General features: G+C 44.1%; 1 protein-coding gene across 2 annotated transcripts in view; it reads right to left on the reverse strand.

Annotated features, from left to right (window-relative positions):
* Positions 1 to 17,554, reverse strand: part of FOXK1 (forkhead box K1) — a 218,653-nt gene that overhangs the window by 164,542 nt on the left and 36,557 nt on the right. For both annotated transcript variants that reach the window (XM_040357043.1, XM_040357042.1), the window contains exon 3: positions 13,772 to 13,928. In XM_040357043.1, the coding sequence (XP_040212977.1) occupies positions 13,772 to 13,928 (157 nt within the window). The remainder of the gene's footprint in view (positions 1 to 13,771; positions 13,929 to 17,554) is intronic.

A 17,554-nucleotide genomic window follows, 5' to 3' on the forward strand; every position in this document is an offset into this window, starting at 1 on the left:
TTGTACTATACAAAGCGTCAGGAAGAAGTGGATCCTTCCTAAAATTTTAGGAAGAGATCACAGCCCTTTTGTATCCAGAAGGTGCTGTGGCCCAATTTCCAAATCCAGATGCAGCGAGCCAGCTGCATAAGAGGCATTTTTCCAGATGTCTTCGTTACCCTGGGATCCTCCCATGATCTTTTAACAATAAAGAAAATACTGGAAGAGTGTACACTAATGGGACCTGGAAGGGGAAGAGCCCCCAGACATAGTACAAGAGATGGTCAGAGACTGTAGACATGATACAAGAGACGGTCAGAGAGTGTAGACATATTACAGGAGACGGTCAGAGAGTGTAGACATATTACAGGAGACGGTCAGAGAGTGCAGACATATTACAGGAGACGGTCAGAGAGTGCAGATATAATACAGGAGATGGTCAGAGACTGCAGTCCCTATGGACGTTGGTAGATAATGGCTGATCGGCCCCATCACCTGACCCAGCGATACAGCAACGGTTCCTCTGATCCGGAGCTGGCTCACTCCGAATTGCCCGTGACGACTTCACTGGGTAGAGCCCAGATCTGTATTCTGGCAATGACTCCATTCCTTTCTCTGCCAGGGATGGTTCTAGGCTGTGTGGCTTTCACTCTGGTGGTGCAGGGCAGCGGGGTTCTCTCTCAGCACTGTGCTCTCCCTCTGAAGTCCTGCGTGCACTTCCCTGAAAGCTTTCCTGGGCTCCTGGCTCTCTCTCCCATTCAGCCGGGCAGCAGTTTCTTTGTTACAGTAGGGCTGCCAGACCTCAGGACTATATGTCCCACAATCCTCTTCTCTGCTCCTTTGTGCTTTCTGCTGTGGGAGGGAGGAAGAGCCTGCAGCTGCAGTGGCGTCACTAGGGTTGGTGCCACCCGGTGCGGTAAAAAAATGGTGTCACCCCCCTTCCACCATCTATAGTCGCCCCTCAGTACAGACCTCCTCCACTAAGTACAGACCTCCTCCACTAAGTATAGACCCCCTCCGTCAGTGCAGACTCCCCCTCCATCAGTATAGACCCCCCCAGGACAAGCCACCCCCTCCATTAGTACAGACCCCCACTATTAGAACAGACCCCCCTCAAGACAAACCACCCTCTCCATTAATACAGACCCCCCCCCCCCCCAGAGCAAACCACCCCCCTCCATTAGTACAGACCCCCCCCCCGAACAAACCAATCCCCCTCTATTAGTACAGACTCCCCCCAGGACAACCCCCCTCCTTTAATACAGACCCCCTCAGCACAAACCCCCCCTCCATTACGGTACATAAAAACACCCGGCGGCAGCTAGAGAGGAGGGGACAATGTGCAGCCGCGCCACCCGGGTGGAGCACAGATAGCAGCAGACAGGAGTTTTAGACACAGAGAGGAGGAGGAGAACACGTGTCAGGCCCGGTCCGTGTGGTCCGCCCCCTCAGCAACGTCAATGTGCGGCTAGTTTTTCTCCACACAGCCAGCCACCTTGATCTCTGGCGGGTGCTTCACTCTCCGACTCCTCTTCTGACAGGAGGAGGGAGGGGGACAGGCTTTGGCTTGCACAGCGGCGGCGTCGACCGGCGGGGAGAGCCACGTCTAGACATGGACAAGGAGAGGAGGATGGAGGGGAGAACTCTGGCTCTTCAGCGCCCCCACCTCTGTGGCGCCTGGTTGAACTGCACGCCGTGCACCCGCGTAGCATCGGTCCGGCGTGGCCGCTCTGTGTCTCCAATCGTATATCAAAGCCAGCATGCGTTCCACGCTTCCTGGTGGAAAAACGTGTAGGGGTGCAGATGCACAACACTACACCACATCCGCCAAGTGAAACGCATGCTGGCTTCGATATACAAGTGGTCACAGTACATTAAGTTATTGATAGCAGATCATTTTTGGTGCCGGGGAAGGCACCTAACCATTTGAGTGCATACTATATGTTTTTTTTTTTTAACAAATAAACATTATGCAATTAATAGCCTTTGTTTTTTTTTTGTATGGAAAATGGATTGTGGTGCGGAAGGGGACCCACAACAAAAGAGATTGACCAGACATACCAAGCATGTTTTTGACCTACCTCAGTAGTAAGCTCAGGAGGTCAACAACTTATGGTAAGTTCGGTCCTAGGAGGGCACTGGAGTGGTGATTGGACACAAAGATTATGTGTTTTTTGCACAAGGCACAGCACTTTCCTTTGGCTAAAGAAAGAGGAGCACAGAGTTTTTAGCACCAGTTGCACTTTAAGGAACCATCAGCACTTTAAATTATATTTTGATGATTGCATTCTAATAATTGTTCACTAGAAGGGATAGCACAGCTATTTTCAACATTTGTTTACCGATTGTGGTAACAAGTTATAGCAGCAGCTTTCCCATTTTTGATTTGTCACTAGTGTAAAAAAGGCACATATAGAGGTAGCGCAGCTTATATACACACACCTTTTGAATATCAGCATTTTAGCATTTTAGAACTACCTGGATTTGGTGCATGAATTGCCGTCAGAACCAAAAGTGGCACAAATGCTTCATAAATTTGGCCCAATACAATAACCAGATTGATTAACGCCATAAAAGTGGCACAGTAGCTTTATTGAAGCCCGTCAACATCTTTTATCAGGTATTGTGGAGCTTTTCAAAACCAAATCAGCCAGATATATACTATACATTACCAGTTTAAATCTACAATGAAGCAACTCCACAGCTCTTGTCAAAACAAGCTGTGCAGCATTACTCTGAAAGAGTTTATAAACCTGACATACCTATTGCATCTAGGTGCAAGGAGAATACAAATAGGGCTCCAACTTTTCTAAATTTCCAAACGCAGCACAAAACCTTGAATTCTTGGACATGGCATTAGAATTCTGATTATGGTAGTATCTGCATACACACTAGATTGAATTAAAATCAAGATGATCTATGGAATTATGGATTTCTAACTTGACGACCAGGCTATACTTTACTTAAAGTGGAACTTAACCCAAAAAGGCATGCCGGCATTCTTCTGGGACACGTCACAGGTCCCAGATTGCTGAGGGACCATTCAGAAAGCTCAGCACGGCTTGTGCATGCTCAGTGGGCAGCCAGCTGAGTGGCTGCAAGCAGTCACAGCTGGTAGAAATTTCAAAAGGATGGACAGCCGCACTCCAAAAAAACCTCAAGTTGTCTTTTATTGGTAAAATCAATAGAAAATGCACCACAGGAAAACAGCAAAAATCGGGAAAACAGCCTACGCGTTTCACACTGGTTCAGTGCTTAGTCATGGCTAAGCACTGAACCAGTGTGAAACGCGTAGGATGTTCTTTTCCCAATTTTTGCTGTTTTCCTGTGGTGCATTTTTTATTGATTTTACCAATAAAAGACAACTTGAGGTTTTTTGGAGTGCGGCTGTCCATCCTTTTGAAATTTCTACCATTTGCCTAGTGCATTGCCGGCACCCTTGGTTTCCTGAGAAGTTCTAGATTGCTTAGTAGACCCACCTGGAGCGGTGACTCCCTTCCCCTGTTCGTTTTGGACTAAGCAGTCACAGCAGGCTGCAAAGTTAAAGGGGTTTAAAACCTTCGTGTTTTTTCACCGAGCCATTGTCAATGTTCGGTTCTCAGTACAGAGACTTCAGGGGACAGTGGCAGCATCGGTCTGATGCTGCATCCACCTAGGTAAGTATGAATAGCGAAAAAAATAAAAAACATGCTTCTCTTTTAATCACTTAAGACCTGGACCATTATATGGTCCTTGCCCCTTTTTGCGATTCCGCACTGCGTCGCTTTAACTGACAAAATATGGCGTCCTTTTTTTCCCCACAAATAAAGCGTTCTTTTGGTGGTATTTGATCACCTCTGCGTTTTTTATTTGTTGTGCTATAAACAAAAATAAAGCGACAATTTAAAAAAAAAAAAAAAATGCAATATTTTTTACTTTTTGCTATAATAAATATCCCCCCCAAAAAATATAAAAAAAACATTTATTTTCCTCAGTTTAGGCCGATACGTATTCTACTACTTATTTTTGGTAAAAAATAAAATAAAAAAAAAACGCAATACGCGTTTATTGATTGGTTTGCGCAAAAGTTAAAGCGTTTACAAAATAGAGGATAGTTTTATAGCATTTTTAATAATGATTTTTTTTTTTTTTTACTAGTAATGGTGGCGATCAGCGATTTCTTTTGTGACTGCGACATTATGGTGGACACATCAGACACTTTTGACACATTTTTGGGACCATTGTCATTTTCACGGCTTAAAGTGCTATGAAAATGCACCGATTACAGTGAAAATTACAATAGCGGTGAAGGGGTTAACCACTAGGGGGCGCTAAGGGGTTAAGTGTGCCCTAAGGGAGTGATTCTTACTGTAGGGGGCGTGGCTGTAGGTGTGACGTCACCGATCGTTGTTCCCTATAACAGGAAAGACGATCTGTGACACTGCCACAGGGGAACAACGGGGAAGGTGCGTTTACACTCACCTCTCCCCATTCTTGAGCTCCTGTGACCCGATCGCGGGACACCAGCGGTGTTCGGGTCCGCGGGTGCCACAGAGCCTCGGACCGGGTCACGCGCGACCTACAGCTGGGCTCTTAAAGGCTGCGTACAGGTACGTGCCGTTGCCCAGCTGTGCCATTCTGCCGACGTATATGTGCAGGAGGCGGTCCTTAAGTTGTTAAGGGTCATTGTCCTGCTGCATCATCCTATTTCAACTAAGCTTCTGCTGGCTGACAGCCACCCTCACAATTATCCTTTTAGGCAAACTTGATAATTCATTTTCCCCTTCGATGATGGCAAATGGTCCAGGCCCCTGAGGTAGTGAGGCAAGCCCAAATCATGATGTTCCCTCCACCATACCTCAGTTAAGATATTTTGAGGTTAGTAAGCCGTGCCCTTTTTGCACCATACATAGTGCTGAGTATTCTTCCCGAACAATTCAACTTTTGTTTCATCAGTCCACAAAACATTTTTCCAGTACTGCCAAGGTGCTTTGTCAAACTTAAAGCGTGCAGCAATGTTTATTTTGGAGAGCAACAACTTCCTCTGTGGTGTTCTGCCATGGACACCCTGCCTGTTCAAAGGCTTACATATGGTAAACTCAGGAACAGGGATGTTTGCCAGTTCCAGTGATGTCTTCACGCATTTGTCTGTTACACGTGGGTTCTTCTTTACCTCACTGAGGATTTTGCGTTGTGCCTTGGGAGTCAGCTTGGCCGAGGACCGACTTATAGGAACAGTAACCACAATACTAAACTGTCTCCATTTATTGACAATTTGTCCAACTGTCAACCATCCCTTTCAAGCATAATGTAGATCAACTACTCTTGATCGTATGTCTTCGGGGAGCTCCTTTTTGCGAGTCATCAGCATGAAAAGCCATCTTAAAATGTTTGAGTGTCTTTATCAAAGTAGCTCTAAACTTCACCTCCAAAATCATTTTATTAATTGGATTCCAGGTGTACAAACTACTGACTACAAATTATCTTTCATTTAAGTAATTGGTCTATGGGTTGACTTACTTTTTCCTCTAGCACTGTGAATATTTAATGTGTGTGTTCAAAAGAGGCACGAGAAATTAGAATGGTTTGTGTTTTATCAACTTAAGCACACCGTTTGTCTATTCTTGGGTACATACTTTGTTCTTTCAACTGTACATTTATTCCACCCATTATGTTTTATTGGGAAATGGCTCATGGCAATTAAACCACTTGCCTACTGGGCACTTAAACCCCCTTCGTGCCCTGGCCAATTTGCAGCTTTCATTTGGATTTATACAGCGATTAGTGCTATAAAACTGCACTGATTCCTGTGTAAATGTGACGGGTAGGTAAGGGGTTATAACTAGGGGGCGATCAAGGGGTTAAATATGTTCCCTAGTGAGTGATTCTAACTGTAGGGGGAGGGGACTCACAAGGGGAGGAGACCGATGTGTGTTCCCAGTACAGAGGAACACAGAACGGTCTCCTCACCTCTGACAGGACATGGATCTGTGGGTTTGTAAGTAGAAATATAAAATAGCAGTTTACCTCCTGCACATTTTTCAGGATGCATAATTAACATGAAATTAAATACAACAGCACTTACATATTTTGCCAGATCAACAGTAATGAATATACCATCATATATAAGCGAGAGCTACTGTCAACGCCTCTGTAGTGACATATGGAAAATCTGGTTACTGGTCAAAAGCAGTATCCCAAGAGCCTAAAGCCCTGTACACACGATTGGTCCATCCGATGAAAGCGGTCTGATGGACCGTTTATCGGTTAACCGATGAAGCTTGACTGATGGTCAGTCGTGCCTACACACCATCGGTTAAAAAAACGATCGTGTCAGAACGCGGTGACGTAAAACACAACAACGTGCTGAAAAAAAAACGAAGTTCAATGCTTCCAAGCATGCGTCGACTTGATTCTGAGCATGCGTGGATTTTTAACCGATGAACGTGCCTACAAATGATCATTTTTTTTCTATTGGTTAGGTATCCATTGGTTAAATTTAAAAACAAGATTGCTTTTTTTTTAACCCAATGATAAATAACCAAATGGGGCCCACACACGATCGGTTTGGACCGATGAAAACGGTCCATCAGACCCTTCTCATCGGTTTAACCGATCTTGTGTACGCGGCCAAATAGTTCAGGCTTGAATAAGGATAACTCAACAAATTCATACTACTTTGCAGACTGGAGTAAAGAAAAATGGTAGCTGCAAACCACAGTTTGACATGTTTGGATAATTGAAGTGAATATTTGCAAGTTATTGTGTCAATATTTTCAACTCCTTTAGTAAATTAAGACTGGGGGTGTAAAAAAAGACAAAAAAAAAAAAAAAGACAAAAAAAAAAAAAAAACCTGTATACTCTTCTGCAGGAGGGAAATATACATTACCAGATATTCTAATCCCACAAACATTTTATATACTGCAGCTTACCAGACATGAAGGCTACAAATACAGAGAAGTATCAGTTGATCGTACCAAAAATGCAGTGCCCTCTTTAAAGGGGTTGTAAAAGGTTTGTTTTTTATTTTGTAAATAGGTTCCTTTAAAGCGGAGTTGCACCCCAAAAATTAACTTTCTATTAACAGCTTGCCTTTAATGTAAAAAAATAATAATGGATACGGCCACAACATGAGATGGATGATATAAGGCAAGGGTTTGCAATGATTTCTGGAATGATTGGGAGCTATTAATATGTTTTATAGACTATGCGATTAATTTTAGCTTGCAAAAAATAAAAAATTATGCCACACCACGGGAAAATATTTTTCACCCACCCCATCCCCCCCCCCCATTTTTTTTTTTAAAGCCTTTTTTTTTATTATTCCGGGGAAAATTGAAAGAAAAGGACAAAGGAAAATATGTTAGTTTTCAAGTAACACCTTTTCTCAAACAAGAGAAAGATGCATTTCTGCCACTAGGGGCACTCCAGTGGAAATTCTCCAGTATAGTTTTCTTGTGGACTCCATTTTGTACCGTCTACAGGTAAGGCTATGAGTAGGATTATAGGGGTTCAATAATGTTGAGTATACTGTAATTATATATCTATATTCACACAGCATCTCACAAGAGTACACCCCTCACATTTTTGTAAATATATTATATATCTTTCCATGTGACACTTAAATGACACTTTGCTATAAGTAGTGAGTGTACAGTTTGTATAACAGTGTAAATTTGCTGTCCCCTCAAAATAACTCAACACACAGCCATTAATGTCTAAAATGCTGGCAACAAAAGTGACTGGAAGTTCCACATGGCACCTCATGGCAAAAAACTGAGGATCTGAGAAAAAAGGAATTGTTGCTCTACATAAAAATGTCCTAGGCTATAGGAAGATTGCCAAGACCCTGAAACTGAGCTGCAGCATGGTGGCCAAGACCATACAGCAGTTTAACAAGACGAGTTCCACTCAGAACAGGCCTCGCCATGGTCAACCCAAAAAGTTGCGTGCACGTGCTCAGCGTCATATCCAGAGGTTTGTGAAATAGACATAAGAGTCAGTCTTGCTGCAGAGGTTAAAGGGGTGGGGGTCAGCCTGTCCATGCTCAGACCATACGCCGCACACTGCATCAATTTGGTCTGCATGGCTGCCGTCCCAGAAGGAAGCCTCTTCTAAAGATGATGCACAAGAAAGCCTGCAAAGTTTGCTGAAGACAAGCAGACTAAGAACATGTATTACTGGAACCATGTCCTGTGGTCTGATGAGACCAAGATATACTTATTTGGTTCAGATAGTGTCAAGCGTGTGTGGCGGCAACCAGGTGAGGAGTACAAAGACAAATGTATCTTGCCTATAGTCAAGCATGGTGGTGGGAGTGTCATGGTCTGGGGCTGCACAAGTGCTGCCGGCACTGGGGAGCTACAGTTCATTAAGGGAACCATGAATGCCAACATGTACTGTGACATACTGAAGCATAACATGATCCCCCTCCCTTCAGAGACTGGGCCGCAGGACAGTATTCCAACATTATAATGACCCCAAAAACACCTCCAAGACGACCACTGCCATGCTAAAGAAGCTAAAGAGGGTAAAGGCAATGGACTGGCCAAGCATGTCTCCAGACCTAAACCCATTGAGCATCTGTGGGGCATCCTCAAACGGAAGGTGGAGGAGCACAAGGTCTCCAACATCCACCAACTCCAAGATGTCATCATGGAGGAGTGAAAAAGGACTCCAGAGGCAACCTGTGAAGCTCTGGTAAACTCCATGCCCAAAAGGGTTAAAGCAGTACTGGAAAATAATGGTGACCACACAAAATATTGACACTATGGGCCCAATTTGGACATTTTCACTTACTCGATTTTGTTGCCAGCGGTTTAGACATTAATGGCTGCGTATTGAGCCATTTTGAGGGGACAGCAAATGTTGAGGGCATGTGGCTTGGTATGGTCTAGGAGGGGGGCGCTCGCCCCCCTTTCCTGACCTGCCGGCTGCGTGCTCAGATAAGGGTCTGGTATGGATCTTGGGGGGAACCCCCACGCCATTTTTTGGTGTGCGTTCCCCTGAAGAGCCTTAACAGACCGAAGGGTCCGTTATTCACACCGCAAGTTGGATAATCTTGATCCGACTTCTGGTGCCACCTCTATTCAAATCAATGGGTGAGGCTTAACACAGCGTCTGACGTCTTTACAGCTCTAACAGTGGAGCTTCAGAACGTACAGGTACTTTTTTGCAGCTTAAAAACGGCGATGCCATTTACAGCTCAAAAATGTCGTGGTGGGCAAGAAGTGGGTTAAGCTGTACTTAAGATGATCCTCCATGGATGAGGGGGAAAAAAATTACAGAAGGTGGGCACCCATAGTGTAAAACTAATTTATTTAAAAAATGCAATATAAAACATATGGAATGCACTCACATGGTTTGGGGCCTGTGCCTGTGTTTTAGTCAAAGGGTAATCTGGCCAGTCTCTGTTGGACGCCACTCTATTGCGGTGTGGCTCGGACCCCTGTGCTTGTTTTCCGGGCGAAAACTAGATACACCCAGAAAACTAGCACATGGGACTGAGCCTCACCGCAATAGAGCGGCGTCCGCTAGTAAGCTCACATTCAGACTGCTGCTGGCAATTGACGGATTCATTTTTATTATTTTTTTGGCGCAACTTTTTTTGGGGTTTTATACATGAAGCCTAAGCTGTACTTAAAAAAAAAAAAAATAATAATAATAATACTATTATATACACTGCATTTTACCTTCCCAGTGTAACAAAACTTTCAATCCTATTTCCAACTTTGTGATTGTTTTTGAATTTTGTTTTATTTTTTTCATGGCATTCTATCCTTCACTTGGATGTTATAAGTTGCACTAGTAAACGCATCTGGATAAAACAAAAACTGTGTCCACCTTCATTTCAGGCTGCAAAAAAAATATTTTATTTTAAAAGGGGGCGATTCCTTACATAATGTAATTGCTGGATTGATACAAGTATTGAAGGTTCATCCCCTTGAATTACATACAGTATTTGTATCTTGTATTGTCATACTCGGCACTGTGAGTGTTGTTGTTAAAATACTGCCCTACCATAAATAAAAAATCTTTGAAAGTTAAAAAGGGGGCGATTCTTTTTTATACCCACTGTGCATACAATTTACTGATCATAGAAGAAAGGAGGCTTACAGTCCCTGACAAAAGTCTTGTCGCTTCTCTATTTTGTAGAAACTCCTGCTATTAACCACTTAACCCCCGGACCATATTGCTGCCCAAAGACCAGAGTACTTTTTGCGATTCGGGACTGCGCCGCTTTAACTGACAATTGCGCGGTCGTGCGACGTGGCACCCAAACAAAATTGGGTCCTTTTTTTCCCACAAATAGAGCTTTCTTTTGGTGGTATTTGATCATTTGATAAATATCCCCCAAAAATATATAAAAAAACATTTTTTTTCCTCAGTTTAGGCCGATACGTATTCTTCTACATATTTTTCGTCAAAAAAAATAAATAAATAAATCGCAATAAGCGTTTATTGATTGGTTTGCGCAAAAGTTATAGCATTTACTAAATAGGGGGTATTTTTATGGCATTTTTATTAATATATTTTTTTACTAGTAATGGCGGCGATCAGCGATTTTTTTTCGGTACTGCGACATTATGGCGGACACTTGACACATTTTTGGGACCATTGGCATTTTTTAGCGATCAGTGCTATTAAAAATGCATTGGATTACTATAAAAATGCCACTGGCAGTGAAGGGGTTAACACTAGGGGGCGGGGAAGGGGTTAAGTATGTCCCTGGGTGTTATCTTACTGTGGGGGGGTGGCCTCACTAGGGGAAATACTGATCCTTTGTTCATACATTGTATGAACAGAAGATCAGCATTTCCCCCGCTGACAGGACCGAGAGCTGTGTGTGTTTACACACACAGCTCCCGGTCCCCGCTCTGTAACGAGCAATCGCGGGTGCCCGGCGGCGATCGAGCCCGCTGGGCACACGCACGGGAGTCGGGGGCGAGCGGGCGGCGCGCACGCGCCCCCTAGTGGCGGCTCAAAGAGAGGACGTTATACTACGTGCTCTCGCCTAGGAGAGCCAACTTGCCGACGTAGAATGGTGGTGCGCGGTCGGCAAGTAGTTAACCTGACTTTTAATGAATCAATTGGTGTTAGAAATAGCTCATATGAAAAGCTAAAGCCCTCCCAAATGATGATGAATGCACTGAAATAAATTAGTTTCACTGAAAAAAGATCATTTAATCAAGACAGAAAGGTCAAATTTTGTCAAGACAAAAGTTTTGTCGCCTATACAGAAATTGAACAACTTTACTGAAAATCCCAAAATATGTCAGCAAATTAAGTAGTGGTGCTGTGAGATCCACATTTAATATCTTGTATGACTTCCATGAGCTTGAAGGACAGCATCCATGCGGTTTGGCAAGGATTCATACAATTTATTGATGAAGTCATCAGGAATAGCAAAGAAAACAGTCTTGCATGCCTCCCAGAGTTCATCAATATTCTTTGGTTTCGTCTTCCATGCTTCCCCTTTCATCCTACACCACATATGCTCAATGATGTTCATGTCTGGTGACTGGGCTGGCCAATCCTGGAGCATCTTGGTATTCTTCGCCTTAAGGAACTTTGATGTGGAGATGGAAGTATGCGATAGAGCACCATCCTGCTGCAAAATTTGACCATTTTTATGGTTGGGAATATAAGAGGTAGCTAAGATTTCTTGGTATTTTAGACCAGGGCTCGACAAAACCCAGGCGCCAGGTCGCAATGGCGACTGGGCTACACCGCAGCTGCTGCGACGTGGCCCCACTGTAGGTATTCAGACTTCAGCCTGGGCTAGCCAAAATTGAGGCCGTCGCTTTTTACGAATCAGCGCCCTCTGGTAGACTGTGCTGTGATGAGCGCAGCTTGCTCTGGCTGCCTGCCAACTTCCGACATCATCTTCCCAGTTTGACAGCTGAGCAGGCATGTACTGCCCCCCCCCCCCCCCCCCAAGCTGCTCTGGTTCCCTCCACTCCTCTGTTCTCCCCCCAGCGCTCACCTCTCTCTGGCTTAGTTAAGCAGCGCGACCCCCCCATGCTTCTCTGGTTCCCTCCGCTTCTCTGTTCTCCCCCCAGCGCTCACCTCTCTCTGGGTTAGTTAAGCAGCGCAGCGTGAATGACATGCTCCTCGGGAGTCAGCACTGAGAAGCTCATACGATCCGGAAGGAGGGCTCACGGCAGCCACACACAGCTGTGATATAAGCTTCCTCGTCACCGGTTCTCCTGCTATTTCCTTCCCCCGCTCTCCATCCTGTCTGCTGCCGCGGAGAGAGAGCGGGAAAAGGAAATAGCAGGAGAACGGGTGACGAGGACCCTTTTATCACAGCTGTGTGCGGCTGCCATGAGCCCTCCTTTCGGATCGTATGAGCTTCACAGTGCCGACTCCCGAGGAGCATGTCATTCAGTCGCGCTGCTTAACTAAGCCAGAGAGAGGTGAGCGCTGGGGGGAGAACAGAGGAGCGGAGGGGATCAGAGCAGCATGGTGGGGGGGGGCATATGGAGGACGAGAGCAGCATGGGGGGGGTGAGCATATGGAGGACAAGAGCAGAATGGGGGGGGGGGGGGGAGCATATGGAGGACCAGAGCAGCATGGGGGGGGTGAGCATATGGAGGACCAGAGCAGCATGGGGGGGGGTGAGCATATGGAGCATATGGAGGACCAGAGCAGCATGGGGGGTGAGCATATGGAGGATCAGAGCAGTACGCTGAGACACATTGAAGGTGTCTGCCACATCAGCAGTGGATCTGGTCTTCAGCCTCTTGATAATCAACACTTTAGTCTCCGGGTGAATCATATGGCCCGTACACACGATCCGAATATCGTACGACGGATCGTACGACTTTTTTCGCGTAATAGTCGCAAGTAAAATGAAATAGGTTATTAAAGTCACGAAAATTCTCGTACGACCGAAAAAAATAATCGGAAGTGATGTCATGTGTTGTAATGTATTTGTATTGTATTGTCGGACGACAACTGTACTGACTAAACGAAAATCGTACGATCTTACATCGTACGAGGAAAATTTTCGTGCATGTCCGATCGAAAAATATCGGATGAACGGTCGTGATCGGCTCTCGAAAGTAGTGTACACACGATCCGAAAATCGTACGATTCTTCATCGGACGATCGTTTTCGTCCGATATTCGGATCGTGTGTACGGGCCATTAGGCATGTTTGCAGAGGTCTAGTTGCAGTTGAGAAGGTCTAGTGTACTGGTGTTCTTTTTATACACACCTGAGACCTAATTGATCCATTATTAGGTCACAGGTGAAGCTCATATAACAAGGCAACAATACTTATGTCTTGGCAAAAATTGACTCAATGGGCTTTACCAAGCTGTGAATATTAGAATACTTTTTGTCAGTTTCGTTTTGCACTGAAACATTATTACAAAAGCTGTTGAGATTAAAATTACCAATTTCTTGTAACAAAATCTTGATTAGAAATATATTTTAGCGCCACTTCAGGTCAATTTGTGCACAAGCGACAAGACTTTTGTCAGGGACTGTATACTACAAGAGTCTGTTTGCCATCTGCAGCACGAACAACTGCATTAGCAAGACACAGTGGAAGTTGTCTTTTCTTCACAATGGAGGGGAAGAAGATGGAATGAGGTGCAGAGTTCTGTTGATGGCAAACTAGCCATGATACTATGCAATTGCTAAAACAAGTTTTTATTAGGTATTGCCCACTTTATTACAGTATAGTGAGAAGTTTGGTTTCACTTTAATTTGGTACTATGAATATATAATCAAGCCCATTGTAAACACTATGCATTAAGACATATCTACAGATGAATAAAGCAGTAAAGTTAGTTTGGTGTACCTTGGGACATTCTCCTCCAGATGTCTCTGTGTGCTGTTCTGAGGCAGCTTTGGCTGCACACTCTGCAGCCAGCTTAAGTTCTGAAGCAATATTATGAATGAAGTGCAATCCTGAAGACCCAGCGCCCCGTGGACTGGCAGGACAAGAGTTGGGAACACTAGAAGTGAAGAAACCAGATTAAGCCAAACAAAAGATTGCAAATAACAAAATCACTTTTGTAAAGACTTTCCTAATACATTTCATATAAAACATAAAAGTAAGCTACAACTTTCTTTATTTCTCTGTTTAATGGAGCAGTTTAGTGTGTGGGCAGCTATCAGTTTTGGCTGCAATGAACTGCGGTGAGATATGTATTTAATGCTTCACACAATTTCTTTTGTCAACTTTATTTGAAGCGTTGCATTGCTGAGGGGTGACATGCAGTGCCTACTTCTGCACTCTGATAATATTTAGTATGTCTGTTTTTTATTGGACTTCACTGGACCACATGTCAGGGCTGGTTTGCAATGTGAGCAAGGCACAAAAAATAAAATAAAAAAAATTGCGCCCTAGCAGTGATTGGTGCCCTTCCAGCATGGAAGTTGTATAAACAAACCAAGACCCCATACACACTATTAGATATTCTGCAGATTTTTGTCTTCAGATTTACTAAAACCATGTAATATGAAGTCAAACCTTAAGAGTTTCAATTTGTATGCAATCAGGCAGGCCCTTGCATTACATGGCTTTGGTAAATCTGAAGACAAAAATCTGCAGAAAATCTAATAGTGTGTATGGGGCTTAACACATTCAGGACACTTGGCTTCCAAGGAATACTGCGCTTTCTGATAAGAAAGCCCAGCACCCCACATCTTATACTTGTTAGCAGCCTGTGCATAGCCAACCATAGCCAGTCCAATCTCTTCTAGTAAAGAGCATGGACTGTGTCTCTCATTATATCTATGCTGTTCTTCCAGCCAGTTTTACAATAAAGCTGTAAAACAGATAGGAGAAAGCAGTTTTACCTTGCTTGCCATCGGCTGGCTAAATTTTGCAATAAAAAATTATAATTATGTAATATTCCACGAATATATAGATAGATTATATATATATATATATATATATATATATATATATATATATATAATCTATCTATAGATATAGGTGTTCGGCTCATCCCTACTCTCCAGTAATAATCATTAACCAACCCTATTGTGTTTACACTCATTCATCCACTACTAGAGCATTGGTTTTCTGTAAATTGCAAAAAAAAAAAAACTGGTTGGTCTTTGCTGTTCACCGTTCCTCCCTCCTTGTCTGTGTCCCCACTGCAGCCTGAGATTGTGTAGAACAGCCATTGCCACATCTATTGAGCGTGATTGAGTTTCAGTATCCTAAGCTGTTCCATTTCCTCCTGTCACACATGTGGGTGTATATAAAGTGGTAAATGACACTCCCATCCCACCCTCCTCCATGTTCTCATACTGCTAAACATTATGGTGGTGGGATACAAGACTTAGAAGCTATAGTCAGCCAACATAAAGTGATTGTAAACCAAAAGTTTTTTTTACATATATAACACGTCATGCTTAGTTGGTTTTGCACAGAGCATAACCAATTCTCCTCTTCTCAGGTCCCCTTCCTGGAGCTCCTGGCTTCTCTCCTCCGCCAAGTGCCCCATAACAAGCCACACGCTATGGAGGCACTCCTGCTGGCTCGCTTCCGAGTCCAATGGCTCCCGGTGCAGTCTATGAACCTATGAGGAGGAAGAGAGCTGCTGCTCTTCAGCACAGTACTGAATCAAGACAGGTCTCAGGTAAGTATTAGGGGGTTGTGGGACAGAACTGCACACAGTTTTTTTTTAATCTTATCGCAGAGAATGCATTAACCTCTTGCTGACCAGCCACCATCATATTGCGGCAGGTCGGCTCTCCTTTGCAAACCACCATAAGTGTACGTTTGTGCAGGGAGCTCAGCTATTGGCTCCCACTGCTGTCAATCAAATCCAATGACGCGGGAGCCAGGGGGGCAGAGCCGAGTCCTGCTGTCTGTGTAAATGGCGCAGCAGCAAAACATAGGAGCGTGCCCGCACAGGTGCCCCGAGGGAGAGCTCTTCTCAAACGGGGCACTTGAGAAGAGGAGGAGCCAGGAGTACTGCTGAGGGACCCCAGAGGAGGAGGATCAGGGCCACTCTGTGCAAAAGCATCTGCACAGAGGAGGTATGACATGTTTGTTTTTTAAAGAAAAAGGGAACCGTTAGTTATCCTTGAAGGTAAAAAACCTTCAGCCTGCAGAACCACTTAAGGAACGCCGCACGACGATATAAGTCGACAGCATGGCATGGCTGGGCACATGGACGTATATACAAGTCCTCTTTAAGAGCCCAGCCACGGGTCGCGAGCACGCTGCCGGCGCAATCGTGACCAGGTACGAAGCTCCATGACCGCGAACCCGATCGGCGCGGGTGTCATGCAATTGGGTCACAGGAGCTGAAGAACGGGGAGAGGTGAGTGTAAACAAACCTTCTCTGTGGCAATGTCAGTGATCGTCTGTTCCCTGATATAGGGAATGATGATCACTGACGTCACACGTCCAGCCCCGCCCCCCTACAGTTAGAAACACACATGAGGTCACACTTAACCCCTACATTGCCCCCTAGTGGTTAACCCCTTCACTGCCATTTTCACAGTAATCAGTGCATTTTTATAGCACTTTTCGCTGTGAAAATGACAATGGTCCCAAAAATGTGTCAAAATCGTCCGATGTGTCCGCCATAAGGTGGCAGACACGAACAAAAAAAAAAAAAAAAAAACGCTGATCGCCGCCATTAGTAGTAAAAAAAAAAAATATATATTATTAAAAAAAAATGCCATAAAACTATCCCCTATTTTGTAAATGGTATAAATTTTGCGCAAACCAAATCGATAAACTATTTTTTTTACTAAAAATAGTTAGAAGAAGAATACGTATCGGCCTGAACTGAGGAAAAACAAAAAAAAATGTATATCTTTTTTGGGGATATTTATTATAGCAAAAAGTAAGAAATATTGATTTTTTTTCAAAATTGTCGCTCTATTTTTGTTTATAGCGCAAAAAATAAAAGACCACAGAGCTGATCAAATACCATCAAAAGACAGCTCTATTTGTGGGGAAAAAAGGGACGCCAATTTTGTTTGGGAGCCACGTCGCACGACCGCGCAATTGTCAGTTAAAGCGATGCAGTGCCGAATCGTAAAAAGGGGCACCTAAACCTGCATATTGGTCCGGGTCTTAAGTGGTTAAAGGGGTTGTAAAGGTAAAAAAAAAAAAAAAAAAAAAATCCTAAATAGCTTCCTTTACCTTAGTGCAGTCCTCCTCCACTTACCTCTACCTTTGATTTTGCTTTTAAAATGTCCTCATTTCTTCTGAGAAATCCTCACTTCCTGTTCTTCTGTCTAACTCCACACAGTAATGCAAGGCTTTCTCCCTGGTGTGGAGTGTCGTGCTCGACCCCTCCCCTGGAATACAGGAGAGTCAGGACGCTCTCTACGTTGCAGATAGAGAAAAGAGCTGTGTGTTAGTGGGTGTCCTGACTCTGCTGTAGTCCAAGGGAGGGGGCGAGCACGACACTCCACACCAGGGAGAAAGCCTTGCATTACTGTGTAGAGTTAGACAGAAGAACAGGAAATGAGGATTTCTCAGAAGAAATAAGGGCATTTAAAACCAAAATGGAAGGATGAGGTAAGTGAAGGAGGACTGCACTAAAGTAAAGGAAGCCATTTAGGAAAAAAAATAAATAAATAAATTTTACCTTTACAACCCCTT

The sequence above is a fragment of the Rana temporaria genome, chromosome 6 (genome assembly GCF_905171775.1).
Source record: "Rana temporaria chromosome 6, aRanTem1.1, whole genome shotgun sequence".
Taxonomy (NCBI): domain Eukaryota; kingdom Metazoa; phylum Chordata; class Amphibia; order Anura; family Ranidae; genus Rana; species Rana temporaria.